This window comes from Lactuca sativa, chromosome 7 (assembly GCF_002870075.4).
Source record: "Lactuca sativa cultivar Salinas chromosome 7, Lsat_Salinas_v11, whole genome shotgun sequence".
Lineage (NCBI taxonomy): Eukaryota > Viridiplantae > Streptophyta > Magnoliopsida > Asterales > Asteraceae > Lactuca > Lactuca sativa.
Window position 1 is genome coordinate 25,784,630 of NC_056629.2, and position 19,334 is coordinate 25,803,963.

The 19,334-nt window shown below is 30.5% G+C and overlaps 1 protein-coding gene across 1 annotated transcript; it reads left to right on the forward strand.

Annotated features, from left to right (window-relative positions):
• The first annotated feature begins 2,791 nt into the window (after positions 1-2,791).
• LOC111906813 (vesicle-associated protein 4-2) lies at positions 2,792-5,802 on the forward strand. The gene is made up of 7 exons (XM_052765416.1): positions 2,792-3,205; positions 4,096-4,166; positions 4,274-4,355; positions 4,469-4,587; positions 4,754-4,831; positions 5,011-5,130; positions 5,465-5,802. Exons 1-7 carry the CDS (start codon positions 2,938-2,940, stop codon positions 5,522-5,524), a joined length of 798 nt encoding a protein of 265 aa, XP_052621376.1. The 5' UTR covers positions 2,792-2,937; the 3' UTR covers positions 5,525-5,802.
• Positions 5,803-19,334: the final 13,532 nt, after the last annotated feature.

Genomic DNA, 19,334 nt, shown 5'->3' on the forward strand with positions numbered 1-19,334 from the left:
ATTAGGTCTCGATTAATCTTTGATTAATCCCTAGGCGCTACTCGATCGATTAAAGAGCGCCCAGCGATTCCATACATACAAAATGACTGAAACAGTAGAACCCGATATAATTTTAACACTTTGAAGAAGTTATATCTCAATAAAAACTATTTGAGGTATGATTAGTGTTGTATTTATCATATTAACCTATTTTGTTATTATATTAATGGTATTTATGAACTCTTATATGATATTAGTCATATTTAATTTATTAAATCTAACAAATTAGCAATTAATGGTCTCCGATTAATCTCCGCCTAGCCGATTAATCCCTTAACCCCAATCCACCAACTAGCTAATGTTGAACGATTTTTACAACCGTGATATATATATATATATATATATATATATATATATATATATATATATACATACACACACACACATACTGCTAAAGTAAGTTTTTCCATCTGGCATAGAGTTCACAAACAACTTGACTGTTGACCCAGGATTAGACCTTCTTATCTCATCACAATAGGACCACAACTTTGCATAATTTTCCACTATGGTACCTTCGACAAGAGACACTACATGTTGCTTAGCTTTCCTACATTGTCCCATACTAACCTCTATGCCAAATTTAGTCTTTACTTCCTCTTTTAGCATCCTAACATTGAATTTCTAATTCTCAAGAATTTTCCTGGTGAAATGACTACCAATCCATCTATAATTAACAATTGGCCCTAACTTCAAATTTCTTGCAAAATTATGCTCATTCATAAGGGACTTGATTTGGAATAAGAGCTCCTCACTCATCCACACCGCCCAAAGCCTAAATGTGCATTCACCATCTCAACACTTAACCAATAAACTGTTACTGTCATTTTTTTTTCAAAGTACAGTTGATACCCATTGGCTACAACATAATTTCAAAGCATGAATTTCAATTGTTCAGGGTTGGTGAACCTCATACCTAGAATTGACAACTGCTTCTGTCAAGATATGTCTTCATTAAACATTGGTTTTCCTTTCACATCTGGGACATTTTTATCTTAAACATTTGGGGCATTGTCATCTTCATCTTCTTTTGGATCACCTTCTATGACATCCTCATTTCCATTTGTCTGACTTACTCCTGCATAAGCTACTCCTTCTATGTTGCTCTATTGTGGACTTATGAGCTCAGTTAGGTAAATACCTTCTCCCCCTTTTGATTAACATTTTTGACAAAAATTATCTTCATTTTCATTTTCCTTAGTTACGTGCATAGTAGTACCAAAATGGTCCATGTAAACAACCAGTTGTACTCAACACCGATAAGCAATGTCTATAAATTCTTGATATTGAAGTTCATTAAAGATCAAGGTTAAACCTTTTGGGATTTCTAAATCAGGTTGGCAATAATATAGTTTTTCGCACTTCACTTGTGTGAATCGTTCAAGAAAACCCACAAATTCATTATAAGACATACCAACAAAATTGATATTCTCGAACACATGATGAATACCATCAAATTAGCAAAAAGGTTTGTTGATGAACACACTGTAGAAATGAACTTTGATTGAGAATAACATAACGAGATACCAACAAAATCGATATTCTCGAACACATGATGAATACCATCAGAATAGCAAAAAGGTTTGTTGATGAACACACTGTAGAAATGAACTTTGATTGAGAAGAACATAACCATCGATATACAGTTATTATGGTGGGAGCAAGTGTTTCTTCAATGAGGATGAGGTGATTGAAGAACGCAATTGGCTTATTTAAAACAATTCAAGATAAAGGTAATACACGTGACCATTTCATTAAATGACCTGACACCGATATTTTCTTTTGTGACATGTATATTACCTTTGAACTCGGTATCAGGTTATATAAAGGTATTTTAAAATAGAAAAATGTAAGTTCATTCCCTTAATGTGCAAAAGAAAAAGTTTGATAACCTTTTAAAACAAATACAATAAATTTGATTTACTAATATAATGTTTGCCCTAAAAAAAACTAAAGAATACATATTTCCTTCCATTTCCTTTCCCTTTCACTTTTTAGAAAAACTCTAGAACCTTGTGTAAAATATGCTTCCTTCCATTTTACTCCCCTAGGGATGAGAATTTGGTCCGAAAACCGAACCGAACCGAACCAAATTAGACCTGAATAAACAATTCGATTCGGTTTTCGGGTTATTCGGTCCGGGTTACCTGAATAAGGGCTTATTCGGTCCAAAAGGACCGAATCGAATATGAAAAGTCACATTTTTTCCACTTGCACGATTGCTTATTCGGTCTTGTGTTCTATCGATCATTACCTAAAATACCCACGTAATGTTTAATGTTTAACTTATATACTTATATATAGATTTTTGGGTGTTTTAGATGTTTAATTTTTAGTGTTTAATATGTTGCTTAATAACTATATCTTAAGAATATGGTGGTTGGATTTTACATTTTATATATCAAGAATAGTTAATCCGTGTTATTTGTGTTTATCATAAGCTACAAAAGTCGTACAAAATACAATATTTATAATCACATTGTAAATGTTATTTGGGTTATTTGAGTTATTTGGCTCGTTAATCATCTTGTACATGTTATTTGGGTTATTCGGGCCGGAACCGAACCGAATCGAATAATACCCGAACCGAACGATCCCATATTGCTTATTTGGTTCGGTTTTGTTTCATATAATTACCATTATTCGGTTTTCGGTTTATTCAGATTCGGGTCAGTTCGGTTCGTTTCCGATCCAAATAGGATCCCTATCCCCCTTACCATTTTTTAAAAAACTCAGACGAGGGTGTAAAATATGCGTATTGGAAGGGACAAATATAGACGATGCGACTTGTTTGTTGGATTTTCAGGAGTCAAGAGTCCATGAATTTCAGAGAGAAAAGAAGAACCTTTTGAAACACAAGTCAATAGTTGAAAAACTTCCGGTGCTATTTACTGGCAGGTGATGCCAATCGTCGACGATAGGCCTCCGTCTGACGGTGGCGGCAGTAAACTTTGGGGGATATTGAAGTTACCGTTTCGAAGCTCACGTAACACTACTCCACATACATCAACGTTATCTTCTTCGTACCAAATCGAACGATCTCACGCTCATAAGAAAAACGAAAAATATAGCTCAAGCTCCACTACTTCGGTCTCATCGTTGGTTAGATCTCTGCTTCCGACGCGGCGGCGTCTCCGGCTTGATCCGCGGAATAAACTCTACTTTCCATGTATGAACTTACTGCATTATTTTCTTCCATTATTGTTATTTCTATTTGAAAACTGATCATTCCTGATTTTTTGAGTATTAATTATCTGTTTCTTAACTCGATAGATCCAGATAATCTTCTCAATATAAATTGATTTTGTGTTTCTGTTACTATTATCTTTAGAAACTTGCTAATGCTGTGTTTATGAATTGAATTAAGCGAAATGGATCCACATTAGGTTTTGCAGTGTGATTTGGGAGCAGTTTTCATTCTTTTATTAGAATTTTCTTATTAGGAAACCCTAACATCTAAGAAAACATCAAGGTGTGTTTTGCCAAATACAGGACAACTCTGTTCATACTACTTGTACTCATCAATGGACGACTATGATTTTTTTACATCAAGGGTTGAGATTTCCCATTCAAAACTTCAAATAAAATATCTAGATATTTAAAAGGAACATTCTACACAATTAAAGAGGCTACAACCTTGTGGATGCTTCTAGAGGTCACCACTCACCACAACCTTCTACACAATTGCCTCATTAGCTTAACAAAATTATAACAATTTCAACATGATTTATAGAATATAGATTATGAATTCATGATACATTTGTTACACACAAGAAGATAAAACAGGTTGTACAGTGTCTACTCTAGCATGACTGGGACCCACATTGAGACAAAAATTGTAATTGTGCAAAAGACATGAATACCCTCTTCATCCTCACCATCAAAAGTATCTCTAGAAAGCTTGTCAAATCCTTCCTGTGTAACCCAATTTGGCTCAGAATCAGATGCATAAACTATTATTTGTTTGTTAACCAAATATGTTAACATACGCTTTTCTTTCCTTATGAATATACTTAGATTAATGAAAAATCATGTGAATTTTCTTCTTGAACTTTGTAGATGAACCTGGTAAGCAAGTTCAAAGTGCTATCAAGATAAAAAACACCAGCAAGTCTCATACAGCCTTCAAGGTATGACTTTAAACCTTGTTTAACATTCACACGTAGACCTTTAATCAATCAAAAATCACAATGTTTTTTTTTTTTTTTTTTTTTTTTTTTTTTTTTTTTTTTTGTAGTTTCAAACAACTGCACCAAAAAGTTGTTTCATGCGTCCTCCAGGGGCAATTCTAGCTCCAGGCGAGACGATTATTGCAACCGGTAACATCATTACAAACTTTCTAGGGATATTTATGAAGATAAGGAGGGCATTCATGTCTTTTACACAAGTGATTTTTTGTTTACAATTTTCACTAATGGTTTTATTGTGATAGTTTTTAAGTTTGTGGAACCTCCAGAGAACAATGAGAAGCCAACAGACACAAAGAGAAAAGTGAAATTCAAAATCATGAGTCTGAAAGTCAAAGGAGTGATTGACTACATACCCGAGCTAGTAAGCCCTTTTTTTTTTTTTTTTTTTTTTTTTACATTATGTGTTGTCTGGATAAATGATGTTTAAAAAATATACAATAAAAATGACAACACAATAAGGGTAATAATACATTGAAAAAGTAAATGAGGTTAAATTCGTCCTTTTCTAAATGAATTTCTTTACTCAGTTTGATGAGCAGAAAGATCTAGTAGCTGTGGAGCAGATACTGCAAGTTGTTTTTCTAGATGTGACACGTCCAAGCCCAGTAAGTAATAAATAGCAATGTACTTTCATTTATTTCTCTATTTACTTTCAATATATTTTTTTTATTACATTGACAAAATCTATCAAAATATAGCAGTGAAAATATTTTGTATTTGAATTATATTTATTGATATATATATTTGGGTAGATTTTTCAAAGTACATTGCTATTTCTTGCAAGGCATTGGAAAAATTGAAGCGGCAGTTAGCGGAGGCTGAGGCGGCTCTTGAAACCCGCAAGAAACCTCCAGAGGACACCGGACCAAAAGTTGTCGGTGATGGCCTTGTCATAGATGAATGGGTGAGAGCTATTATTATAATAATTTAATAATCATAAAAAATAAAGTAAGTTACATTTTTAGTCCCTGGGTATAGCTGATTATTTCAGTTTTGGTCCCAAAATGTTTTCTTGTTTCAATTTTGGTTCTGATTTGAGGTTTTTGTAACGTTTGTGGTCTCTGTTCCAAAAAAAAAGACTATTTTTGTGACCAAAATGCAAAAATCAGCTATACTTTGGGACCAAAAATAATCATATTACATGGAAGAGGGACCAAATTGATATAATCGTAAGTTAAAGGGACTAAATGGTGTATTTTTTCCTACGTATGCTTTAATTTATGAGTTCTTTTTTGCAGAAAGAGAGACGTGAGCGATACCTAGCAAGACAACAAGTTGAAGGGGAAGACTCGATTTAATAATAAAAAGTGTTTTATTTTATTTTATAATTTTTTTTAACTAAAAAAGCGTACCACTTATTGAATTCTATTTTATGTTTTTTTTTTTCATTGTAAAAAGCTTTTGTGAGGGATGTATTTAACCCGTTGGTGGTGAGCTGTAGGAGGTACAAGTCAAAACAGCGGAAAGTACCGCTTGGACTTGCACCCGATAGTTCTTTCATCGGGTAGACTAAGATTGTATACAAGATTTTCGTGTGTGATTAGTGATTTAGAAGTAAATTAGACTGTGTTTGTTACACCATAAGGGTTGTTTCTTTTTTACTTAATGAGTTTATTTGGGTTAACCATTTAGTATAGGCAACTATAAGTGGATGCTTTTTTTTCTTAATACGAAGTGCGGGACTTAATGGGTTAAGCTAAAAAACTTTGGTTAATGCAATAAGACATTAACTCTTTACCTATTCAATATTCTTTTTTCTCTCAATACTTAGAAGCAAAGTTGCAAAGAATTAACCAACGAGAATTATGTAAAACGACTTTCTTTATTGATTGCAAATCCTTTTGAGGTCTAGAAGGTTGAACAATATATTGCTTTACATCATTCATAACCTTGTTGTGAAGACTATATATAATCATAGTCCATCAACACAAATCCATTCTCCTATAAACAACTTGTTGCAATTCAAATTTGGGTTGATAATGTCAAAGAATTCAGCGCTCATTTTGAATTTTTGAGCTATGCCGAAACAAGTATCTCCACTTTTCACGCCGATAACGGAAGAACAAAAAGGGACTGGTATTGTAAAATCTGAACAAATATAATGTTGTTACAAAATAGTTCAAGCATAAAAATTCGATTTTTGTAAGACTAAATATAGATGATTGATAAGTGTTAGACTTACCAAGAGAAATAGTTCTGCCTTCGATTGTTGTCATGATACCAACAAAAAGGAAGATCATGAAAAGCATGCAGACGATTGTTTTGTTATTGATTTGAGCCATTATAACAATGAGCGTATTGCGTTTGATGTTTTTTTAATGATGAATTCAGTTTGAAGAATGTTGCCCCATTTATAGGACTTGTTTTCTACTATAAGATAAACAAATAAATCCAAAAGAACATTGTTAGATCTTGGTTAATTTTAATCTCACCAATGAAATCACTTCCACAACTACAAACACAACATCATGACACAACATCAAGTATTAGTTAAAAATATGGACTTTGGAAACTTCAAAATACATAAAGCATACAAATGATGCCAAATTTTATTGTTGTTCAAACTTTGTTTGACAAATTAATGAAAAAAGTGGGGACCGAATACAAAAAGTAACTACGCACTTTCATTATTTTTGTTACACGTGACATCACACAGGGCAAACTTTTTAGGGCTATATATGAGGACGAGAGAAAGACATTCATTTCTTATTGATGAGGCAAGAAATTGCAACTTTTTTTGTTGATATCAGTTGTCCCGGTCTAAGTCCAAAGCACATCAAACACAATACAAAACCATCATGTTCAGTCGAGTCATATTTTGTTATGTGAGCATGGTCATAAAGAATAGAAAGTATAATGTTATGTGGTGATTTTATTAGTATGATTATTGCTTATTAGTTTGGTAGCCAAAGAGATACAATGGTGAAAGTCCCTTGTTCTTTGTGTACATTTCCATTTTTCAAAATTGGTAAATTAGAAAAATGGTTGTTTTTAAACGTTCAAATATATAATGCTTAATCACAATAGAAAATAGTTAAGTGTCTAAATTGATAAAATAGTGAAAGTACATTGTGTTTTTCTGTACTTTCCCTTCGTATGCTTTAATATATGAGTGCTTCTTGCAGAAAGAGAGACACAATACCTGAGTCGACAACAAATTGAAGGAGAATGCTCGATTTGATAAAAAAAATGATCCTGCTCTTAAAAATCATACCATTTATTGCATTCTATTTACATTTTTTTTATCATTGTAAAAATCTTTTGTGAGATAAATTACTACATGTGTTTAATCCGTTGGTGGTTAGCCGTAGGAGGTACAAGTCGAAATAACATAAAGTAGAAGGTACAATAAGTTGAAGGAGAAGGCTCGATTTGATAAAAAAAAAAGCTTTTGTTCTTAAAAATCATACCATTTATTGCATTCTATTTACATTTTTATCATTGTAAAAATCTTTTGTGAGGTAAATTACTTCATGTATTTAATCCCTTGGTGGTTAGCTGCAGGAGGCACAAGTCGAAATGACGGAAAGTACTGTTTGGACTTGCGCCCAATAGTGTCCTCTCACTCACTCTCATTTTTACCCCCCCCCCCCCCCCCCCCCCCCCCCCCCCCCGCGCAGACATTTCCTCCCCCTCATCGATAGGAAATCACGTCACATCTCATTACCTCTTACTTTTTATTTTTTTAATTAAAGATTTAAAATTATAATTTAATAATTTTCCAAATATTAAAGATAAAGATAATAAAAGAGAAATATTTCATTAATTTAATAATAATAAAAACCATTACATAGTCAAAAACGACTATTCAAATTGGTATTGTTGAACCACTTCCACACGATTTGTTTCGACCGAATCTTGGGGTGAGATTGTTTGGATTCATTTTAGTAGTAGAAAATGTAACATTTGTGTGAAATAAGTAGTAGAAAGTTTAGTATTTGTGTGAAATAAATACTAGATAGTGTGGTATATATAGAGTAAATTTAAAAGAGAAAAAAAAATCCCAACTAGTTGTTTATACCGGTTAAGGAAGAAAGCATACAATGAAAGAAGGTAGGGGGGGGGGGGGGGGGGGGGGTTCAATGCACCGCCATAGTTGGTGACACCTCATCACATCACGGTGGTGGTTCCGGAATACCTATCGGCCTAAGGGTTGTTTCTTTTAGATTTGATGAGCTTAATGGGTCAAGTACTTAATACGGATAACTTTACGTGGATGTTGCTTTTTGATTTTATCCAGACATAATGACTTAATGAGTTGAGCCAAAAAAAAACATGGGTTAATGCATTAAACCCTTAACCCTTCATATATTAAATATTATTTTTTCTCCCAATTCTATTTTGAGTCTTGATTTTTTGAATATAAGGATAAAATGGTAGGATGATGGTTAATTTGTATTAAAATTAGACTATTTATGTAAACAATACTTATCAAACATAATTACGTACCCAATAAGCCATTTTACATGTACATGCCTTAATAGGAAATAGTTAAAATACACAACTCATTAGGTTATTTTCACTTAATAGGAAATAATTAAATAGACAACTCATAAGGTTATTTTTTAGGATGAAAGTAAAGAGGACATTTGTGTCTTTTGTATAGACGGCAAACTGAGAAGAGAGTCTTCATCCCATTTTCTTACGTGGGACAAAAAGTTGTTAACTCATTGTCTCATTGACATTAGTTTCACTATTTGTTGTGTCGTGCTTAAAAAACAAAAAAGGCCTAAAAGTTTGTTACCTTTTATGTTCTTAACAAAAGATTGCAAAGACTTTCAATTAGCTTTCATGTAAATAAACTTGCATATAATTAACCAACGAGAACCAAACAAAATAACTTTATTGATTGCAAATACTTTTTAGTAGGTTGAAGGTCTAGAAGATGGAACAATTTATTGTTTTAGATCATTCATAACCTTATTTTGAAGACTATATATATAATCATAGTCCATCAATACAAATCCATTCTCCTACAAATAACTTGTTACAATTCAGATTCGGGTTGATGAGGTCAAAAAATTCCGAGCTTATCTTGAACTTTTGAGCTATGTCAAAACAAGTATCTCCACTTTTCACGCCGATAACAGAAGAACAAACAGGGAGTGTTACTGTAAAATCTAAAAAAAATATCCTATCATTAAGTGAGATATATTCATGATTATTTCAAAAATAGTTCAAACATAAGAATTTGATTTTTTAAGATAAAATATAGACGATTGATAAGTGTAGACTTACCAGGAGAAACAGGTCTCCCTTCGATTGTTGTCATGATACCAACAAAAAGGTAGATGAAAAGCATGCAGACGACTGTTTTGTTATTGATTTTAGCCATGATAACAATGAGCCTATTGCTTTAGATGTTTCTAATGATGATTTCAGTTTGGAGAATGTTGCCTCATTTATAGGACTTGTTTTCTACTATGAGATAAACAAATAAATCCAAAAGAACATTGTTAAATCTTGGTTAATTTTAATCTCACCAATGAAATCACTTCCAACAGCTAGCTACAAACACAAACATCAAGGATTCGTTAAAAATATGGACTTGGGAAATTTCAAAATACATAAAGCATACAAATGATGTTAGATTTTATTGTTGTTCAAACTTTGTTTGACAAATTAAGGATACAAGTGGGGACTGAATACAAGAACCCCTTCTTCTCTCCTTCCTATGTGTGCACATAAATCATTTCTGCATGTTCTGTTTTTTCTGCATTAAATAAATAAGAAGCATCAACACATATATTACCTCATAAAGTCATGTCCATATAAACTCCATCAATTAAAAAATAAAAATCTAAATCATAAATCCTCCGGAAATTATGATTGTTAGATAAATATCTTTACTCAAGTTCCATGAGCAAAAAGATTTAGTAGCTACAAATCAGATACAACAAGATGTTTTCCTACATGTTGGATGTCCAATCCGTCTAATTAGTACCCGATGAATAGCAAGATATTTTCATTTATTTTAGGTATTATAGCATCCTACTTTCATTTTCTTTTATTACTACATTGTACTAAAAGTTTTTTTTTTTCTCATAAGTTATTGTACTTCAACAAATCTACCAAATTATAGCATTGTACTTTCAATATATTTCTTGTTACACCATTATACTTTGAAAAGTCTATCCAAATAAAGCAATAAAAATGTTTTGTATATGGATGATATTGCTTTAATTGACATAACGAGCTTATTGGGTTGAGCACTTCATATGGACAACTTTACATGGGTGTTATTTTTTGATTTTATCAATGACGGAATGCCTTAATGAGTTAAACCCAAAAAAAAATGCTTAATGCCTTTGATTTTCAGACGATTTATTCAGTTTAAAAATCAAAAGAAAAACACATTTCTTTTACACTCTCACTTTGCTTTCAAGTAAGTAAACTTGCAAATAATTAACCAAGGAGAATTAATAAAACAATTTCTTTATTGATGATATAAGAACACCATATTACAAATCATTTTTGTAGTTGCATGTCTAGAAGGTAGGAACAGTTTATTATTCGGATAATTCATAGCTTCATCTTGAAGATTATAATCATAGTCCATCAACACAAATCCATTCTCCTATGAACAATTTGTTGCAATTCAGATTCGGGTTGATGAGGTCAAAGAATTCTGAGCTCATTTTGAACTTTTGAGCTATGCCAAAACAAGTATCTCCACTTTTCACGCCCACAACAGAAGAACAAAGAGGGATTGGTATTGTAAAATCTGAACAAATATCATATTGTTAAGTGAGATATATACATGATTCATCTTAAGCAACAAGATGAAAAATCATATCATGAAACATACTTATGATTATTTTAAAAATAGTTCAAATGTAAGAGTTTTATTTTTTAAGATCAAGTACAGATGAATGATAACCGCTCTGCCTTCAATTGTTGTCATGGTATCAACAAAAAGGAAGATCATGAAAAGCATGCATACGGCTGTTTTGTTATTGATTTTTGCCATAATACAATGAGTCTATTGCTTTATATGTTTCTAGTGATGATTTCAGTTATGGTGAATGTTACCCTATATATAGGACTCATTTTCTACAACGAGATAAACAAATAAATCCAAAAAAAAACCTTGTTGAATCTTGGCTAATTTTAATCTCATCGATGCAAGCACTTGCAAAACTACAAAGTATTTTTTAAAATTATACGGACTTTGGAAACTTCAAAGATATATCAAGCATGCTAATTAATGATGTCAGATTTCATTGTTGTTCGAACTTTATCTTGATTAATTGATGAAAAAATAAACGAGGAAAGCAAAATAAAAAGACGTTATACTTTCATTTATTGTTGTTTTAGCATTGTATTTTGATTTCCTTTTACTACGGTTATGATTTATATATATGATTGTTTCATGATCTTCATTCTCCACTTGAGTCAGTAAGGAAATGATATCATCATATCTCCATCATCCATCTTTTCTCTATGTATAAATGGTGTATTCTTATAGCATCCACGATGCCTAGTTTTATGAAATGGTCGAATGAGGTGGAATTAATTCCTACTTGATATTCAATACCTCAACCATGAAAATGATGTTAGATTGGTTGTTCCATGAATATGCATGGAGTTCAAAGACTACCAAACTGTTCAATGTTGAAAAAGAATAGTAGAGTTATAAAAAGTGAAATGGTGATACATCAACTTATTAAACTTCATTTCGTTCATCATTGCATTATGGATGTTTTATGGGAAATTGACTTAAAAGCCCAATGAAGTTTTCAAACCGTTCAAAAAACCCCAATCATGTTTTGTCTGTTCAAAAAAACCCAACAAACTTAACATTTTGTCTAAAAAGCCCAACGAAGTTACACTTTCCTGAAAGTCAAATAAGAGAAACATATGATGTGGCTGATTACCATATCGGAAAAATGACTTGTTAGGCCAACGAAGTTTCCAAAACGTTTAAAAAACTCCAATCATGTTTTGACTGTTCAAAAAAAACCCAATGAACTTAAACAAAACAAAATTGGGATTTTTTGAACGGTTTGGAACTTTGTTTGACTTTTTAGACAAAATGTTAAGTTCGTTGGGTTTTTTTGAACAGACAGAACATGATTGGGTTTTTTTGAATGGTTTGAAAACTTCATTGGGCTTTTAAGTCATTTTCCCATGTTTTATCCGTGATTCGTTTATATCCATTCCTTGTATAACGGTGTAACAGTATTGTAGTTATTTTCCTTTGTATTTTTATATTCTTGATCGATGCATAACGAAATCAATCTTGAGTCTTTTCAAACCATATAGTAATATTTAGCGGATTACTCCAAATTCATGTGTCATCCTAGAAGCTGCTTTGATGGTGTTGTTCAGGTTGTGGCAACTCGATCGTGTATGGTTTTTAAAGATGTAAAACCTGACATTGCATGGTTTATAAAGTTTGTTGTTTAATAAAAAAAATGTGATAATACCACGTGGGAGAGGTTCGTTGAGATGATGCCAAGGTATCGAAGTATGGAATTCACCAAAATTAACTAACTTGGTAAACAAACCATCTAGAGTAAGGTTTCAACAAGAACTTGGATTTTGGGGAAACTTAGAAACGTTATGATGCAAGATTTTCTTCTTAGTTGATCTTTGTCTTAATCCTATAATAATTCAATTTACATTCAATAAGTAGACCTCCAAATAATTAACCAACGAGAATAAGATATTGCAAGTTTATTTTATTGATGGTGTATCACTTATACATGCATATTAGTTCCTTCATGCATAAATGTAATGTTTTCACATATCCTTTTATTGGTTGGATCATTCATAGTGTCATTTTAAAGTTATATTCCATCTACACAAATCCATTCGCCTACAAACAACTTCTTGCAATTCAGATTCGGGTTGATGAAGTCAAAGAATCCTGAACTCAACTTGAACTTTTGAGCTATGTCAAAACATGTATCACCAGTTTTTACGCCAACTACAGAAGAACAAAGAGGAGCTGGTCCTGAAAACCAAATATTTTATCATTAAGTAGTCATATTTATCATTTCTTATAATTTATAAAATTAGTTCAAACTTACACTTTGTTTTTTAGGATGAAAAGAATGGAAAATTAACGATTAGGAACTTTTAGATCACATATGGATTATTTATTAGTGTTATAGACTTACCAAGAGAAACAGTTCTGCCTTCGGTTGTCATGATACCGGCAAAAAGGAAGATCATGGAAAGCAAGCACACAACTATTTTGTTATTGATCTTAGTCATGATACCAATGACCTTATTGCTTTTAGAAGTTTTTAGTGATGATTTCGGCTTGGTGAATGTTACCCCATTTATAGAACTCATTTCCTACAACGAGATAAACACACACATCTAAAAAAAATCTCGGTTTTAACCTCACCAATGAATTCAATTATAAAATTACAAACACATCCATCAAGCATTCGTTACAACTATGGACTTTGGAAACTTCAAAAGAATACTAAATGACATCATGTTTTATCAAATTTTGTCTTGATTAAGTGATGATAACAAGAAAGCACATAAATGATGCTAGATTTTATTCTTGTTTGAAGTTTGTCTTGATCAATTCATGAGATGTAACACCCTTATCAGCAACTAGTTTAGTAACTTAAAAAGTTCGAATAACAATTGCTAATAAATTATTTAAGTCAACACCATATATAATTTCTATAAGTAAAAAACATTTGCACAACTATGTTACAATCTTAAATGGCAATTTCATTTTAAATTATACTAGTTGTGAGACCTATGTATTATATGAGTTTATTTAAAAAAAATACACAAATATTAATATCTGACAATTTAGAAAATTTAAATTTTTAAGAAAAAAAGTAAAATGTTAATTATTAAAATTGAAAGGCTTATTTATCTTTTAAATTTAAACTGATAATTTAAATAAACAAACTAAAATAATTGGATTCAATTTAAAAATTGTAAGGAAAGTTGGATTAATGAATTTGATATACATTTATTATTACATTTAAATATTATATGAAATTTAATAAAATTAAAAAAAAAAAAAACACAAAATGACACATGATGAATATAATTTAATCTAAATTTATCACAAAATGACATGTGATATAATACATAAAAATTTGACAAGTGACAAAATTATTTTCATTTATTAGGGAGATTAAGATGTTAATATTTTAAAATCCGGCTTTTTAATTGACCCGATATGACAAACAGGTCACGGGCCAACCAGTTGAACCACCGGGTCAATCCGGTTTACAAAATATTATATAGCTACCATACGTAAGGGTGTATGTCCTAATGGACCTTCAAACTATTGAAAAATTTTCAAATATGAGTTATTATTTTGGTGTTCTTCAAGACAAAACTAAAAAGTTGTAGTATTATTTCAAAAAGTAAAAAGAGTTATCCCGATTGAATGTCAAGATGCTTTCGAGTTGAAATATACCTAACATTTTGAATCCATAAAATCTCCACTATTTACTAAAATAAAATATGCAAATTTAATAAAGTTTTTACTTAACATGAAAAGATTGATGCTTCAAGGAACAATGAGCATTGGGCTCGTGACATAAGATATGGTGAATCAAAATAAAAGACAATCGAATATTAAGTCAAAATCATTTGATGTTTTGTTTCATAACATTTTTTAAATATAAGTTATGCATATGTACAATCCTGTTGAAAGTAATATATAAATATAAATATGTAACGTCGTAATAAGTTTAAACAAGTTTTTATAATGGGTAGGGTCAACACGAGTTCAATGCTTTTATGGTAAAACCACCCGTTTCATGAATACACAAAAACCCGCACTTAGTTGATATGATCTCTTTATCGGTTCATGGTTCAATCGGTTCGATCGACCGGGTCATCCCATGTTTTAAAACATTGTAGGACGTAACCTCTTCCGGTCACTTTCTCTCGAGTGGCTATGTGTTTTGTCAAATGTTAGTAGTTGAGTAGCACAAGCTTACTTTTCTCTAATATGATTCAGGACTATACAAATTTATTTTATACCTTCTATAGGCTACCAATTTGTCTGAAGTTGCTTTGTTGTGTCTTGGTATCATGTAAGTCCTTGGAAAAATTGAAGCGGAAATTAGCCGAAATCTGCTCTTGAAACCCGCAATAAATCTCCGGGGAGTGGGGGTGGTATTGGGCCATATCGTCTGTTAGAGATGGCTCACTCATAAATTATTTCTAGAATGGAAACTACTTAAAAGAAAATGCAAACAGATGCCTAACAAAACTACGTGAATAAGTGAGCTATTGAAGCTTGTTTGTCTATAATAACTCATATAAGTATAATTAAAGAAATGTTAGCTAAGATAAACATGTTGAAATTAGGGGTTTTCGTTCGGATAGATTGGTTTGGTCTTTTGTTTTGATTTGGGGTTATTGAACCTAAGTGTTTCTGTGTTTTTTATTGTTTTATTTAAGGATCGATTTGTGTTAGTTGGTTTGTCGTCCCTTACTCTTAAATAAATCAACCATCGGGTAACTCACCAGTCAAACTCATTGTCTAATTTATTTTGTTGTGTATTCAAATTGAAGACCCTAGCTTGGTTTAGAAATTGTCTTGTACTTTTAGAATGCCATGAACTGCGTGGTGAGAATGAACCATATTTTGATATGTTTATTGTTAACAACCTCACTAAATTCTAAACTTGATTAAGTGTACTATTTTTGGACCAAAATGTTTTTTTGCAAACATAAACTATGAAGTTTTGGAAAATTCCCAAAACTATTTTTCTTAAGTATGGTTTCAAATACACCCTATCAAGGGGTGTACAGGTGCCCCGAAAACATTTGAACAATTTACATGCAAAATATGTTAGGATTTTGGAAAAGTCAATTATGTTTTCGAACACAAATTAGGACTTTCCAACTTGATTGCTTATATACTTACTATGATACAACCTTTTCACAATCAATAATAAAATTGTTTGGGTTGGGATTGTTGAAAGAACTATATGAATATTTATGATGATTTCAATGTAACCTAGGAAGAAATTAACATAAAGCAAAGCAACACAAATGAAATAACATGATATTAGAGAGGTAACTATTCAGTGGAATTTCTTTTGCCTCACATGGACTTCCTTGCTAGATACGATAATCAAATATATATCTACATGAAGGCGGATTAAAAGGACATCTAGGTAGAGATAGTAAAACCATTTCAATAGAAGAAATGTACTCTTAGCTATAACTAAAATGAAACATGGGCAGTTTCGTCCAACGATATGAAGGAAAGACTCAAAATACGTGCCTTTATATGCCTTTAAAAATTCTTTCGGCTATAAGAAGACATCTATATAGACTTTATTTTTCATTTGATGACATCGTACTATATATATATATATATATATATATATATATATATATATATATATATATATATATATATATATATACATATATAGTTAGATTGTGTGGATGAACATCTATTGTGCGGACGTATATATGTGAATAATGTTATTTTGTGAAAATGATAAAGAAAATAGGTTTTTGGTAGTGTAAATACGTTCAAACTCGCATAACTATTTTCATTATCACACACTCTAGCTAATTAAACCGTTTATAAGGGAAGTACAAACTTTTTTTATGATTCTCATTCTGTCAAAATGTTACAGAATGTGTTCTTGATAATCATATTTTATAGAATGAGAACTAGCAAATAATGATGCGTGAGAAGAAGAAGAATAAAAATTAATTAGAATGCATGATAATAATAATAGTTATGTAGTATTGAACGTATTCATATAACCAAAAAGCATATTCTCATTGTTATAGAATAATATTGTCTACACATGTCCGAACAACAGACGTCATCCATATTTGAACACACACACACACACATATATATATATATATATATATATATATATATATATATATATATATATATATATATAATAACATAGAAAATAAAAATATAATATTATAATAAATATAATATAAGCTATAGCATCACATCTCATTAGTTTGTTATCAGACTTGTTTCCACATATAAAATGGAAATATCCATTAACAAAGTACTTCAACTAGTAGTGAAAATTGTGTCGGGTTCGGGTTGATGGATTAACGCATCAAAATGCATCGATTTATACATGACTTATATAATTATTTGTATCACAGGTTGGTGGATTGGAGACATGAACATGGACACGACCTGTCTAACTCGTTTAGTTATATGAGTTCCTGAGTTAGATTCATGTCATTGGTTGGTGGGTTAAACGCATGAACCCAAATATTATTTGCATAATAATGAGGATTGATTAATTCACGACAAGCAAAACGCATAGGTTGATATGCATAATCATATAACATAAATCTAAAAAATTATATGGCGAACCACCAACTCATAACCACCTCCGGAGGAGTCTGCTTCAACATGGTAATAACCTTTAAAAAAATTTTAAAAATTATACGAGTTGGTGGATAGACCTGTGAACCCAAATACTAATCTGAACACGACCCGTTTATTTTGGCAGGTGGTGGGTCAAAAATCTCAACCTCAGCCTTTTTATGTTTCTGACGAATTGTGTCGTGTTGAAAATTATCACCTCAAAATTCAACATATGTATGATATAATATATATATATATATATATATATATATATATTGATATAAAAAAAATGATATAACATTTGACAAATCGATAAATTTTCATCAATTACAAAAATGAGTGCTAATTTTGATATAATATATATGGATATACAAAAAAATACTATTATGGAACTCTATATAAAAATAACCCTTATAGACTTATAAAAATACTATTATGGAGCTCTATATATAAATTGCAAAGTTATCTATATAAAAAGAGTAATTCAATTTTAAAACCATGTACAAAAAAACAAGAGTAATTTTGATTTAACTTGGAAAAGAAAGTAAATGCAGCAAAAAGTTTAAAGAAGAAAAACCAAACGGAGATTTTCCCACCGACACTAACCGTTTTTACAAACGTGTGTATATATATATATATATATATATATATATATATATATATATATATATATATATATATATATATATATATATGGTTAGGTTAATGTGAGACGGCCTAATTTTGTGAGACCGTGAGACGCATTTTTTTATTTTATTTTTATTTTTTTTAATTTTTTTAGTTAATTCAAGTTCCGAAAATAATATTTAAAAAAAGAATTGTTTGATTTTTTCATTTATTTTGCATTTTAAAATTATTTTTAAAAATGTACAGTGTAATATTCTATTTAGAATATTTCACGTATTTTTAAAAAAAATAGGATTTTTTTTATTATTTTTTATTTTTTTTAGTTAATTCAAGTTCCGAAAATAATATTTAAAAAAAGAATTTTTAGATTTTTCCATTTATTTTGAATTTTAAAATTATTTTTTAGAATATGTCAGTGTAATATTCTATTTAGAATATTTCACGTATTTTAAAAAAAACGAGATTTTTTTTATTTTTTTTAGTTAATTCAAGTTCTGAAAATAATATTTACAAAAAGAATTTTTGGATTTTTCCATTTATTTTGCATTTTAAAATTATTTTTAGATTTGGTTTCACGGTCTCACAAAATTAGAATGGTCTCAAATGAACCTGAACCTATATATATATATATATATATATATATATATATATATATATATATATATATATATATATATATATATATATATATATATATATATATATATATATATATATATGCAAAAAAGCCACCATTTCTACATAAATAGAAAAGTAAATAATTTTGATTAATGTAGTTTAAAGTATCAAATATATTCATCGACGAATTTTGAAGTGTTTTATAACTTTTAAGCAGTATTAAATTTCAAGCATTTGATACATGTGGCTACATTGCTTATTTTGGAACAAACTTTTATTTATTGATTATGGACTGTGGTCTAGGCAATTGCTATTAATAGTCCAAATTTATTGGGCCTAGACAGCTAGTTTGTATTGCAGAATTTATGAATTATGAATACTAATTGGTCAACAAATCAAGTACACTTTTAAAATTAAGAAAAAAAAAAAGCTAAACCAAAAAATTAGCCTTAAGTTAAAGATTTTTCAAAAATAATCATAAATTTATCATGTCATCCTGTGAAATAATTATTGGGACGTGCATAAATGGTAAAACAAGGTTTTTCCGAAAC

What these genes read in the sequence shown, in the direction of transcription:
- LOC111906813 (XM_052765416.1), top strand. Translation starts at nt 2,938, where the DNA reads ATGCCAATCGTCGACGATAGGCCTCCGTCTGACGGTGGCGGCAGTAAA. An exon ending in CGAGACGATTATTGCAACCG is followed by an intron (nt 4,356 to 4,468) that starts GTAACATCATTA and finishes TTATTGTGATAG; the next exon opens with TTTTTAAGTTTGTGGAACCT. An exon ending in TTGACTACATACCCGAGCTA is followed by an intron (nt 4,588 to 4,753) that starts GTAAGCCCTTTT and finishes TTCTTTACTCAG; the next exon opens with TTTGATGAGCAGAAAGATCT.